Genomic DNA, 13826 nt, shown 5'->3' with positions numbered 1-13826 from the left:
TTTGTTATTCTTCTGTTCTCACCACTTTTTTGTCTGGATGAACTGATCAGTTTTGTACTCCATATGTTCCCCAACTATTTTACATGTGAAACTGATCCAGGTAGAGAATTTATGCACTCCATGATCTGAAGGAAAGTCGAGTCAAACAGATCTAGTATCAGAGCCTGGCAAATCTGTGTGCCTATTTCCTCCAGGCACCCCAGAATCTTCATCTATCTAGCCTTGTGTCTTGCTTTCTGGTAATGGGCAGAAAGCTTACCTGATGGTAAAAGCTCACTCATGATAAGCACTCATTCTGCGCAGATGCATGTGACCAGCCTTCAGTTTTTCTTTTTTGGATTTTTTGCTGTTCTTTTAATACATCTGTTACCTACAGTAGCAGTGAATCTTCTACCCTGTGTAAAACAAACGGCAACTTTCACAAGATTTATAGATGGTATGTTTCTTGTTCTCAGATGTTTTAGAGTGCTCCGTCTTTTTGTGCAGGCCTCGGCTAAGCTTCTTCTACAACAATTGCCTTCCGTCTACAGTAAATTTCCTGCTAACTATCCTAGCATTTCTGAGTGTTACTTAAGGAGTGATTTATCAGTCTTCCCATCGAGGCTTTTCTCCCCCATCAAGTGAGCATTCTGCTCTAGAAGAAAGAAAAACAACCCAGACATTTCTGTGCTATTTTCCACCCTAGCTTTCTTTTAAATGAAAAATATTGAAAGGGAACATGATTTCTACCTTCCTAGGAAGGAAGACAGAGCATGATAATCATTACTTAAATTTTAAATTATTATTTAAAATTATTATTTAAAATTATTTTTTATTTATTTTTAAGTTTTAAAGTCTGATCTATAGAATCACATACCACCAACAGATGGAATTATGCTACAGTAACTTTGATTTGGGGGTGGGCAGCATATTCTTCCATGATTTGTGCTGTTAGCCTTGTTGGTGTTTTACGGAATCATCAAACTGTTTTCAAATTATGTACTTTTATTTATTTGTTTGCTTTTCAGAGAAGAGGGAGAAAAGACTGAGCATTATCTATGTTTTTTTTAAAACTGAGGATTCTATGACAATTGCTTTATGTCTGAAGGAGAGACTAAATCTTCACTTGTTTCATCTTTGCAAGCAAAATGAGGAGTTGCAACCTCTATCTCTTCACCAGGATTCCAGAGCATTCTCAACAAAGTTCTTGAATCAGCAAGAACAATTTTGTGGTGGGAGGGAGGAAGAGAAATTTTCCATTTTATGGACAATTGCCTGTTTTTGTGCGAAACTGCACAATCAGCACAGTTTACAGTTTGTCCCATTCCAGTTTAGAATTCTTTTTAAACAGATGGGACTTACCACTACTAAGCAAAAAGGCATTACACAACTGTTTTGGTCCTCAGAAGATTTGCTGAAGGAAAAAAAAAAATGGAGGAAGAGATGGGAAGGCATTAGAAGGGTTACAGATGTAAGACAACCTCATCAGGCCCCACTGCATATTTCTGTAAATGACTGCAGGAGGAAAAAAAAACTCACCCTGAAAAAGACAACTGTTAGTCACCATCCACCCTGACATGTCAGAGACATTTCTTTTCCTAATGAGTAAAATCATAGAATCATGAAGTTGGAAGGGGCCTATAAGGCCATCGTGTCCAATCGCCTGCTGAATGCAGACATACAAGTCAACAGGTATCTGCCAGGTGGTTGTCTAATTTTCTCTTGAATGCCTCCAGTGTTGGACTACTCACCACCTCTTGAGATAACTGATTCCATTGCCATACTTTTCTAACAGTTGTGTAAAGTTATACCATTGTAAATGTACTCCAGGCACCAGAAATACTTAATTTAAGTTAATTAAAAGTTTGTTATCCCCCTATTTCAGGTTCCAAGGCATCTGGGGGCTACATGTTGCCCTGGGAAAGCCTTTGGGAGCCTCAGGATGTGAGGGTGAAGAAGACTTTAGTAATCATTAATTTTTGCCAGATGGCTGCCAGCATAAATATGCCAACACCATTTTGCCCAACATTTTGGTAGTGTATTTCATTTCACCCTCATCTAACCAGGGAATGGTAAAAAAAGAGGAAAAGTTCATATCACAGCTGTAAATTAATCAGTTTCATTTTTGTGTGCTATCATATTGCCTGTGATTTATGTCAACCCTATCAATGAGTGACCTCTAAAATTTCCTATCATTAACAGTTCTGCTCAATTCTTGCAAGCTTAAGGTTGTGGCTTCCTTTAAAGAGTCAAATCAACTCATATTTAAGTCTTCTTCTCCTGCTGCACTTAACTTTTCCTCACATAATTGTCATGACTTCTCATGATGGGCTCAAATAACAACAGCCTCAATTTCCTTTTCTTTCTTTCTTTTTCTTTTTTGCCTCTAGAGAGAGTTCAGACTTGGTTTGTTTGTTTTGGGGGCAGTCCAGGGTATCCACAAAACTCTTCTTCAGTACCATATTTTGAATGAATCAATCTTTCACCTGCTGACTTTCTACATTGTTCAGCTTTCATATCTGTATATAAGTACAGTAATTGGAAATACAATAGTCTTGGTGATCTTGACCTTGGTCTTCAGCAGCAGATCCTTATACTTCATTATATTTTCTCGTTCCTTTATGGCTGCTCTTCTAAGTCTTGGTCTTCTTCTATTATCTTGACTTCTGTCTCCATTTGGAATGATTGAATCGAGGTGTACAAAGTTTGACAATTTCAATTTCTTCATTGTCAATATTAAAGTAATTTATCTGAAGTCAGGATTTTGTCTCAGTGTTTGACTGCAGATGAGGCCTTCATCTAGAGTAGTTTAAAGTCATTGGCTGCTTTCTGCTAGCACTGTGATATGATCTACGTATCTTAAATTACTGATTTTCTTCCATGAATTTCCACTTCCCTGTCTTCTGTATCTAATCCAGCTTTCCATATGACATAAGCTGCATGCATGTTGAACTGACAGAGAGATAAAATATACCCTCATCTGACCCCCTTTGCCTATGGGAAGCCATTCTGTTTTTTTCCCCTTCTTTTCATATTCTGTCTTAGCAGTGGCTTCACATCAGCAATATAGGTTATGCATATGGACATTCCAGCACTGAAGCATTTTTTGTTTTAGAACAATCCATAGCCTTTCATGATCCACACAGTCAAAGACTTTTCTGTAGTCTATAAACCATGTACTGATCTTCTAAAAAATTTTGGTGCACTCCTGTAGCCAATCCTTATGATCTCTTAGCACACCTTAATGTGTTGAAGAGGTTTAAGTGTGTCAGGGAAGCTGAGATCAATGCTGTCAGGAGACACTGTGGGTGTGACTAGACAGAGATTTGTCCTACTCTTCTGTCCACTCTGGGGACAGACTTGCTTGTTCCTTTCTCTGGTAACAACATGATGTATATGCCATCATACACTAGCCTGTCCTGATGCAGGTCTACCCACATCTTTTTGAGTCCCTGTCAGGAACCACTGTAATTTTTTTATGTGGGAAGGATTGCTCTGATTTCATTTAATTCCAGCATGTGTGATCACAGAGATTGAATCAAAGTGGGTGGCTAAAGCTGTCTACCTAAGCCACTTGATATTGAGAGATTGAAAGCTTCCTCCTATTCCTCCATGGAATAAGTTGTGAGTATGACCAATAAGAGTCTTTATTAAAACAGACTCAACAGTAGGAGCAGGGACTGAAATATTATCCTTCCGTGGAGTTCCTGGGGGATTGATTTCCCTAAGTGTTGTCTCTTGGACATAGGGCCCAGTTAGCATCACTGAGGGTCCCAACAGTACCAGCACCAAGATATATAATTCCTGAACCTGGCCATAATCCTCTTAAGGATGGCCAGTACAACCTGTAGAGGGTTACCTGGTTGGGCTACCCTGTTCCTCCCAGAGTCTCCTCTGCCTCTCACACTGGCATTTGCACTGCCAGTGTTATAACTGGGTAGGGGTGAACAGTTGGCCTGAGAGGACATCAAGGCTTGGTCAGCTGCTGGGGTCTCTCCTGTAGTTCCTGCACAGTGGGCCCTTGACTGTGGCCCTTTCCTCTGACAGCTGGCCAGGTTTCAGGGACTTTCCATCTCCCCAGAGGCAGAAGAATTCCATGGCTTCAAATCAGCTTACCTTAGTTGTCACTTACCAAGCCAAAGGAAGTTGCAACTAGAGTGGGCCCATTTGAATTAACGGAACGTACAGAGGAGTTGACTCACCAAATCATTTTTGAGCCAATGGGCCTACTCTAGTGGAACATACTACACCAAACAACAGGATTTCAGCTATTACATTATAAGCTGAAAGGCTGACTCAGAGAGTTAGGCAGTCTCTTGATTTGCTAAACAGACATTAGAACATTCTGATGTGAACACTAGTGGAAATTAAAAGTAATAGTAAGAATTCCATAGGTCACAGTACCATAGAACACTACCCCCCTCTTTTTACCTTTTTAAAGGCACATATCTAAGAGTACGTGTGTTTGCTGTGTATGTTGCATCTGTTTAAAACAGGGCTTCCTATCAGGTTAGGGTGTAAAGGATGGCAAATTCGCTGAATATTAGACTGGCTTCTTAGTTATTGTGAAAGAGCTATTATATTCCACATTACCTGGAATGTTAAGTTTGGAAACTAATTTTTAAATGTAAAACGTTAGAAACTGGAAGATTAATTTATTGTTGTTAACATTTAAAAATGAACAGTCTGGGGTGTAGATTTATAATATCTTTGAACAGAAGGGATTTCCACCAGTTCACGAGTTACAGACATTAAGCCCTTCACCAATCAGCAAGCTACTTTTAAAGAGTTACGAGATAAGGCTCATATGTCTTTGGTGGGTTTCAAGCACGCAGGCAGATGACAAAATAAATGTTTCACAATAAAGATACTATCCGTGAGTAAGGACAACCTGAGCATGATTTCACAACAAGCAACACAAGACATTCTCCTTGAGCAAGGACATCCAGAGTAAGCTTGTCTGTTCACACAACTCTGTGCAAAGAGACTGGCTGAACAAGTTTAGACCGTGCTTGCTAGGTCAAAGGATTACAAGCTGCTTGTAAGTTGAAATGTTCATAAGTAGGGGCATTTGTAAGTTGAGGCACCACTGTACTCACCTTATATCTTCTGCCATCATTTAAATAACTTTGTGACATTTGACAGTGATAACTGCATTTGTTGCACCATTTTGATCCTGTACAGTTGCAATTCCTCCCTGCTCCAAATAATGTGCATCCTGTAGTTTTCAGTTCTAAATGGAAAGTGTTTCCATAGTTCCTTCTGTTTTTTTAAAATGTAGAGCTGGAATGCAAACCCAAGGCAGAATTTGAACAAAAATAAAGCCCTGTTTCTCACACACACACAAACACACACACACACACACACACACACACACACACACAGAGATTTGCAAACCTCCATTGAAGCAGAGTTATTGTTAGGATATAGTAGACTCTTGTTTTGTATTGAAATCAGTGTGTGGAAGAAAGAGGGGAGCAGTAAGAAAGCTGTGCTTAACCCTTACACCCATTCACAACTTCATGAAATGTTAATACAGGTTTCAATCACAGTAATTTTTAACAGTCTTCAAATATTGGAAGCAAAGGTCAAAATAAAGAAATGAGATTGCATTTGGACTAAATTTATTAATATAAACTCAAATCTGTTGGGGGGATGTCAGTGTGAATGCAAATCACCTATTGTCATTCCTCTGTCCCAGAGAAGCATTTTAATATTTTAAGTATAATTTTAAGGCTTTTAAAAACAGCACAAGAAATTTTATTACAGGTAAAATAATGGCAGTTGCCCAAATTTTGAAGCAGGGAAAATAAATATATTTTTGATTTACCCACTCCATAACACATCACTGTAGTCTAACTGAGGTAGCAAAAAACACACAAATAAGCAAATGAAAACTACACAGATAAAGGCAAGTATAGTGTCCTAGGAAATTTACACGAGTGGAAGATCCTATTGGTTTTGCAGCACAGGATCACATCTCTTGTGCAAATTGCACAGAGGAGAGCAAATTTTGTTCACAGAGACCCATTGGTTGCACCATAGCAGCATTTTCCTATTGGCTTTATTGAACATTACCGCACCGGTGGAAACTTTATTAGGTACTACCGTAGCAGACAAGCCTAATCCATTCAACAAAATAACTGAAGTCGGAGCCTGGATCCTCTGAAATATATCCATTTTTGCTTTTTTTTTTTTTTTGAAACTCACATGACGAAACTATGAATACGCTGAAAATTCAAACGTGTCAGTAATATAGTGAATCAAATGCAAACTAAATTGAGAAGGTTCTTGTTCTCCTAACACACAACAGAAGAAGTAAAACAAGTCCAGGTTTCTTGTAAGGCTGTATGAGAAATAAGGTCAGAATATTTAATTATAACCCAATCAACCTTTTCTCAGCAGCATGTCAATTTTACTTTTGAGAACCGAATGAAACATTTCTTTGTTTCTCAAGCACAGGCTTTTAAGACAGGAGGTGTTCTCTCATTGTATTAAGAGGATAAAAATGGATTGTTTGATCTTCTGAATTTTAATGTGTTAAAAAGATTATTGGAAAGAAAATTGCATTCTCTGAAGTGACAGAAATGTTATTCAGATAGCTTTAATTACATGACAGATTTTTTTTCTTAATACATTTATAATGGGTGCGTATTCCAATTTCAGTTTGTAACAGAGTGGCTTTAAAGATTTGGGAAATAAAAAAGATACTTGCCATGAGTTTACCACTTGAATTCCTATGCATTTTTAATTACTGTGGTAGCAATAGTGCATTGTGAGTTTTTTGAAATAAAAGACTCAGGGTTTTTTAAAGTTAGTTTTCTGACATCTAACTGTGATCTTGTGTTCTCTTAATAAAGAACCACTAGTAATAATGTGGCTATATTTTAAATTACCAACATAAACTGAAAAAGAAGAGAAAGGGAATGTACATGACACCTTGTTCCAAAGTCATTTGGAAATCCCAATTTATTTATTTATTTATTGCTTCTATGTTTGTTTCTATATAAAGAAAAGGAATAAAGAAAAATGAGTACACATGTTTGCATGTTTTGGCTATAAACTGACAAACAGGGTTTTTGGGTGAAAAGCTGTCAGTGATGTAAATATCACACATTATGCTGTCAATATGTTTTAAGAATCCATGTTTGTAGCTTTCAGATGGTCTTTTCCAAACCAAATATGTAAGTGATAATTGTTTGTTTGTTACTCTAAAGATATTGCTTCTCCGAGCAGAGAAATCTATCGCTATGAGATGAAAATGCGTACAAATTTATAATTACTCATTAACCAGCTAAGAGTTTTTGAAGCCAAAATCTCATGCAGGACTCAGTTTGCAATGATTTTGAAGACAGGCCTATGGGAGTCCTCAGTGTAATGTGGTGAAGAGTTGAGTGTTCCTGATGATTTAGGCAAAGTTTCTCAAATGTAGAAGTTAAACTCTTGCACTCTTTAAAGTTAAATATAAAATTATATTTGAATTGTGGATGCTATTTTTGAGACCCATGCAGCAGTATTAACATGCTTATCTTTTTATAGTCTTCCTTCCATAATCACTATCTGAAAGCCTTTGAGCAAAGTGCTAATTAATTTTAAACTGTAATTACTTTTGTATTAATTGATATCTCTTAATAGCCCCCTTTACTTTATGTGTGTCAATATGCCAAAGAGCCATATCATGTGAAATTACTGAGGGTCTGAGGGATGCTGTGTCCCTTACTGTGAATTTTTGACAATGCCTCCTGGCATTATATCGTTTTTCACTAAGTTATGAAGTGAACTCATTAATGGATGCTAAGATTGTTATCACAGGTTTTTTTTCCTTGTAGTGCTCCCTGTCATTTATATGATGCACTTGCATTGTGAAGATTTTCTTTCTCTGTTTTCTATTTAACTTTTCCTGTTTTTCTTTTTCTTTTGCAGCAAGTTTGCTGGATAGACTTTCTGCTCACTGTTTGTTAAATATGTTCTTTTTTTTCCTGTCAATTACCACAGGTTTAGTCCCTATGAGTGGTATAATCCACACCCTTGCAACCCCGACTCAGACGTGGTGGAAAACAATTTTACCTTGCTAAATAGTTTCTGGTTTGGCGTTGGAGCTCTCATGCAGCAAGGTATACGATTCAGCCTGCTCTTTCTCTTGGGCGCCATGTCCCACTTTTTGCTGGGGGTAACTGTTCTCTCTCTCTCTCTGGCACAAACTGCTTGCATGGGTGCCTCTGTGCATGTAACCATAAGCCAGCTTTCTCACATTAATACATCTGGCCTTCTTGAATCTCCATTTCTCAAAAGAGTATCAAAGAAATAAACACAAAATGAAATATTATGGTTCTCTAGCAGCTCTGCCCTAACCCTAAATTTAGGCACATGTCACCTTAGTTAATCAATACATTAGTTTTCATTTTCCAAACAGTAGCATCTGTCAGGTGAAAGCCTGTTATTGTCAATTTTTACTGTAGGCCTCCATCTTTGGTATGTAGTGTTGAAACAAAACAAAATGTCATTTATTGCATGATTAATAAATGCCATCCCAGACATTTGCAATCATTGTTGCAACCAAGCTGTGTTTGAGATTAAAATAAAATAGAATAATGAGCATCTGCACCCAACAGGGCAAACATGGCATGCATGCATGCATGCAAAGAAAGTTGTTAATTACTAATATAAAAGGGATGGTTGTTAAAGTTGTAGGCATGCTAATTAAAGAACAATCCATAGTAAAACAGTGAGTCTCCTGTAGATTATGCAGCACATTCTTTCTTTATATGGCATACTATTTTTTTCTCATCTTGTCTGATTTACAAGCTGATCAATGTACATAGTAATCTCATATACTGGCTCATGAGGACATGAACTAGTATATGGCTAATAGTTTCTTCCAGTGTAAGATACTGTTGTGGGCTACGAAACCTGTAATCGTATGCAGATCTACTCAATAGTAAAGCCCAATGAATTTGACAGAATTTATTCCCAAGAAGACATGCACACAATTGCAGCCTTATTCTCTTAAAAGTCATCATTTTCTTGTTGCCACTGCTGCCACCTTTCTTTACTAAATATCACCCATATTTCCATGGAATACCCAAGATGTGTGTCCCCTCCTTTGCCCATATAGACGTGTGGTTCATTTGTGAGATGAATGCCATTTTAAATGGTTTATTTTTATATGTCGTTAGCCGCCCAGAGTAGTCAGTGGACTAAATGGGTGGGGTACAAATTCAATAAATAAATAAAATAAATAAAATAAATAAAATTCAATATTAGGTGAAAAGACACCCATCAGAATCAAAATTCAGATTATTACCTAGGTGGTCAGACAAATAATATTACATAGTAACAGACTTCCTGCAGCATATGGCTTCACTTTTTCATCCTATTTTGTTCATTTTAGGGGCTGATTTGCTCCTTCTTTCCTTGGGTGGATTCTTGGAGCAGTAAATTGACCCATACCCCTCTCATTTTTCCACCCCTGTTCAAATTAATGTACTTGAGGGCTTCATTCATGCCATGACATTCATGACATAACACAAACCCATTTTCAAAGTCTGTGCAGTTATAAAACTTGTATCCAGGGTAGCATTCAAGTTTGGAATAATTGCTGAAAAAACAGAATCCTTTGTCCTGGCCACATAGAAGTATGTATGGCCTGCATTGAATCCTGCCCAGTATATCATAAATTCTAAAACATATCCGATACAAATCACTCCTGGCATTTGGTATATCTTCATCTTTACAGGCATTTGCTTTTATTGATATGTCTACACCCCAAGCCTAAATGTGAGGGTTCCTTGCAATGTACAGTCTTCTAGCTTGAACACAGGAGATATGCATTGAATTCCCTATCTGAGTTGTTGCAGCATCTCACAAAATTACCCGAAATAAAAACACTCCACACAAAGCTATAATGACTCTGGCTCCACACTAATTATTTCACCAATACCATCCCTAACACTTTTCCATGAGTGCTGGAGGCTACATGATAGAGGAAACTCATACATTCCTTGCCCGCAACCCTTTGCTCCCAGGAAATTGTGGGACATAGTGCTGGACATGACGTTACCTTGGTTACATGACAGTCAGCCCCTAACCAGGCTCTGTTTTACAGGCTTTGGTGGCACTCTCTTTAAATACTTGGGTAAGATATGAACTTGTGGTAATTGGGGCAGCTTTGGCCAAGATTTCTACTGTTCTTTTCTTCCAAGTCTTGTTTGACTTTCCTAAGTGTCCTGAGTTTTAAGAAAACAACAATAATTTTTAAAAACCTGTTGGGCTTATTTGGCGACATTGTTATAGTGTCTTAAGTGTCTGACTGGCAGGGCCTAGAAGCGGCTACATCAGAAAGGTACTTTTCTACTTTTTTCCTTACAGAATTCTAGGTAAAGTCTGGCGCTGGAGTTGGCTGTCATGTCCAAGTCTGTCAGCTTTTTTTGTTTGAAACAGCCAGGGTAAGATGAACTGCAGGGTAAGATGGGCTGTTTTGGATTGGATAGTCCAGTTATGATACCACTTCTTTTGTCTCTTCTTTTTCCTTCTTTTCTTTTTTCTTTCTTTTCGTTTTGCCCCTTTTCTTTGATTTTTTTTTTTTGTGTTCTGCAATTGATGTTGAGTTTGGCATAAGCTCTGCTCACTGGAAGATGTGCTACCTTGCTGGACCAGTTCCTTAACTGATGCAATATGAACAGCATAATTAATCAGGAATAAAATAGTCCATCTTGCCTTCATTCCATTTTACCCCAATAAAATTAAAAAGGGGGGAAATCCCTTGCTGATTGATTAGAATTTGTAATATTTTATTATAAAGAAATGGAAGATATATGTCTTGTAAAATGCCTTGTTGCATACAGTACATGCCCTGCAATGTTATCTTGCTCATTATGGAAAAGTATATATATTTGCCTTACCACTATTAATTAAATTATTCAGTTTTCCATTACTGAAAATCTCATGCATGTCCACTTACATTTGTATTTTTTTCAAATTATGAGAACCATCACTGCTTTTAAAAATGAAGCACAAAAGGAGACAATATGTTACCATTAGTATAATTGCATTCTAAATTAGTATTAATAATTATGTATATTACCAATTAATATCTAAAGCCCCCTCTTTCTTTAGGGCCATGAACAGGCAACTCCAGCAATACTCATATAGTATGTCTTAGTCTAATTTACGCATAAGATTAATGTTTTCATTGCTGCTGAGTAAAGGAGATTTGCAGCGTGGCCAGCCCTATTTGATTTAAACTATGTCTTTAAATATAGAGATGGGAGACTTTTCACTTTATTGTTGGCTTGCTATATGTAGCTTTATTGTGCTAGATTCATTATCATCATCATCATCATCACTACTACTACTACTACTACTACTACTACTACTACTACTATTATTATTATTATTATTATTATTATTATTATTATTATTATTATTATTATTATTATTATTATTATTATTATTATTATTATTATTATTATTATTATTATTATTACTATTACTATTACTATTACTATTACTATTACTATTATTATTATTACATATACAACATTTTCAGGTTAGTTGTATCCCTTTTTCTGTTACAGTATTCCTGATACATTTTTGGGGGACAACAGCTTAAACATTATAGAAATCAATGCATTTTATGAATTAGCCATTCATAAATGTGTTGAAAAGCTGCTGAAATCTTTATCTGGGAGGGTCAGGATTACTTCTTATGTTTATATGAAACTTCTTTTTAGTAACTCAGATGCTTCATTTCTCTCTCTCTCTCTCTCCCTCTCTCCCTCTCTCTCTGCCTGCTAATTTCTTTAAAATCATTTTAAAATATCAGGTTATACACTAGAATCATAGCCAAACATTGATTTGGGTCTCCCATTGCTATATTTTGGATCCCCAAAACTTGTAATTTTCCTTTTACAAACAGAATCCTTTGTGTATAATTTTGTTTTTATTTTTCATTTCAGTCTTGTGTCTGTATAAAAAGTATAAAAGCTTGCTGTTGTATACTGTATATTTCTCTTCTTATTTTGCTGAGTGAATCCATTCTCACTCCGTGACAAAAAGAACTGCATTCTAACAATGAGATGTACTGCTTATGCACTGGATTCATCTTTTCCCCCTAATTTTCATCAGGTTCCGAGCTCATGCCCAAAGCCCTCTCCACCAGGATAGTGGGAGGCATTTGGTGGTTTTTCACACTTATCATCATTTCCTCGTATACTGCTAATCTAGCCGCCTTTCTGACAGTGGAGCGCATGGAATCCCCGATTGATTCTGCAGATGACTTAGCGAAGCAAACAAAGATAGAGTATGGAGCAGTGGAAGATGGTGCAACAATGACTTTTTTTAAGGTAGGCCTTTTACAATTAATTGGGGAGAAAAGATGACTTGCTACAATTGCACAGTGTTTCAGCAAGTGGGTAAATTCTTTCCATCTTCTAAAACATTTTGCAATGTCACATTTTAACAGGTTGTCAAGCACGCGATGTCCAATTCATGCTGAAAAAATGTATTGAAAACTTTACAGGCAGCTTTCATGAAATAAAGGAACACTTTTAAGACTTTAAACCTTAGTAGAAAAGAAGCTCTGGGCAACAATAAAGACATATAGGTTTGTTCTGCAGTCCTATGCCAACTTGACTAAACATAAGTTTAATTCTGAGTAAACAGCATGCAGGTTGCACATTGTTGTTGAACTTCATTTTTAGAAGGGGTGTTTTCAACAGAAAAGGATGATGATTTCCTCTCATACTTTGCTGCTTGGTTTCAATTTACTTCAGTTTGTCTTATTCCCAATAGCTGTTCCATGTAGAAAGTAGGATTTACATAAGAAATGGAAGAAATTTGAAGAGATTATAGAAAAAAGAGAGAAAATAGAAACAAGGGAAAATAGAAAGGGAACAATAAGTGCAATATATAAAATGTTAAGACAGACAGAATTTTTATGGTTGATTAAAAGATTTATGGCAAGAAGGTCTGAAGGAGGAAATTAAAAATGGAAGATTAGAGTAAAATGTGAAATAAAAGAATAATGAAAAACATGTATGTAAAGGAAAACTGTTACAAGATATGCAACACTGAAGTTGAATATAATAAATAAAAATACACCTTCACTATTTTGGCAATGTAAAAAAGAAAAGAGAACGTATATACATATGTGGTGGCCTTGTGAAATAAGGAAGAAGGAATGGGCAGTGATTTTCAAGGAGATAAGAGAAATAGTTGGTGTGGATCTACGAATGTCCCCAATAATTGCTTGGTTGATTCTGGTTAATAATAATCCATTGAAGGGAGAAGAAAAGGAATTAATTATTATAACAGTAACTGTGACAAGGTTAATATTTGCAAAAAAAAAAAACCTGGAAAAGTAATAATCAAATTACTATGGAAGAGTTGTATAGATATACGTGGAGTATGGCAATTAATGATAAGTTAACTTACATGTGTTTCAGAAAGGGAAGGGGTATATACCAGGAGAAGAATCAGTGTATTACTGGAGAGAAATGGGGCAAATTGAAATATAAGAATGAAGAACATGGAACAAGTCCTGAGTGGGTGGTGGGGGTTGTCACACAGAGTGATGTAGAGAGGTTGTGGAATGTTATAAGTGGACATTTGGTAGTGTTTTGTAACACTGTAGTTTTTGTATATGTATTTCTCTTCTGTTCAATAAAGTTATTTTAAAAAGAAACAGAAGCAAACCAGTCTTCCTACTAAAACAAGTTGGTGATTACCACTTTTTGAGACAGCTTGGATCTGATTGTTAGGTTTCTTGCATTTTCAATGCACCCAAACCACATTCCTGAGACAGAGAAGTCAGAGATTTTTAAGCACATAATGTTAGAATCTTCCAG

General features: G+C 36.5%; 1 protein-coding gene across 6 annotated transcripts in view; it reads left to right on the top strand.

The window, feature by feature from the left end:
- Nucleotides 1–13826, top strand: part of GRIK2 (glutamate ionotropic receptor kainate type subunit 2) — a 591038-nt gene that overhangs the window by 423090 nt on the left and 154122 nt on the right. For 3 of the 6 annotated variants that reach the window (XM_020780740.3, XM_020780821.3, XM_078385448.1), the window contains exons 12-13: nucleotides 7975–8093; nucleotides 12106–12323. In XM_020780740.3, coding sequence (XP_020636399.1) covers nucleotides 7975–8093; nucleotides 12106–12323 — 337 coding nt within the window. Of the gene's footprint in view, nucleotides 1–7974; nucleotides 9319–12105; nucleotides 12326–12442; nucleotides 13455–13826 lie in introns of those variants that run through there. The other 3 variants (XM_078385450.1, XR_013541731.1, XM_078385453.1) reach the window with 3 other exon arrangements.

The sequence above is a fragment of the Pogona vitticeps genome, chromosome 1 (genome assembly GCF_051106095.1).
Source record: "Pogona vitticeps strain Pit_001003342236 chromosome 1, PviZW2.1, whole genome shotgun sequence".
NCBI classification, from domain to species: Eukaryota; Metazoa; Chordata; class Lepidosauria; order Squamata; family Agamidae; genus Pogona; species Pogona vitticeps.
Note: the sequence above shows the minus strand (reverse complement) of the source record. Positions and strands in the feature narration are given on the sequence as shown.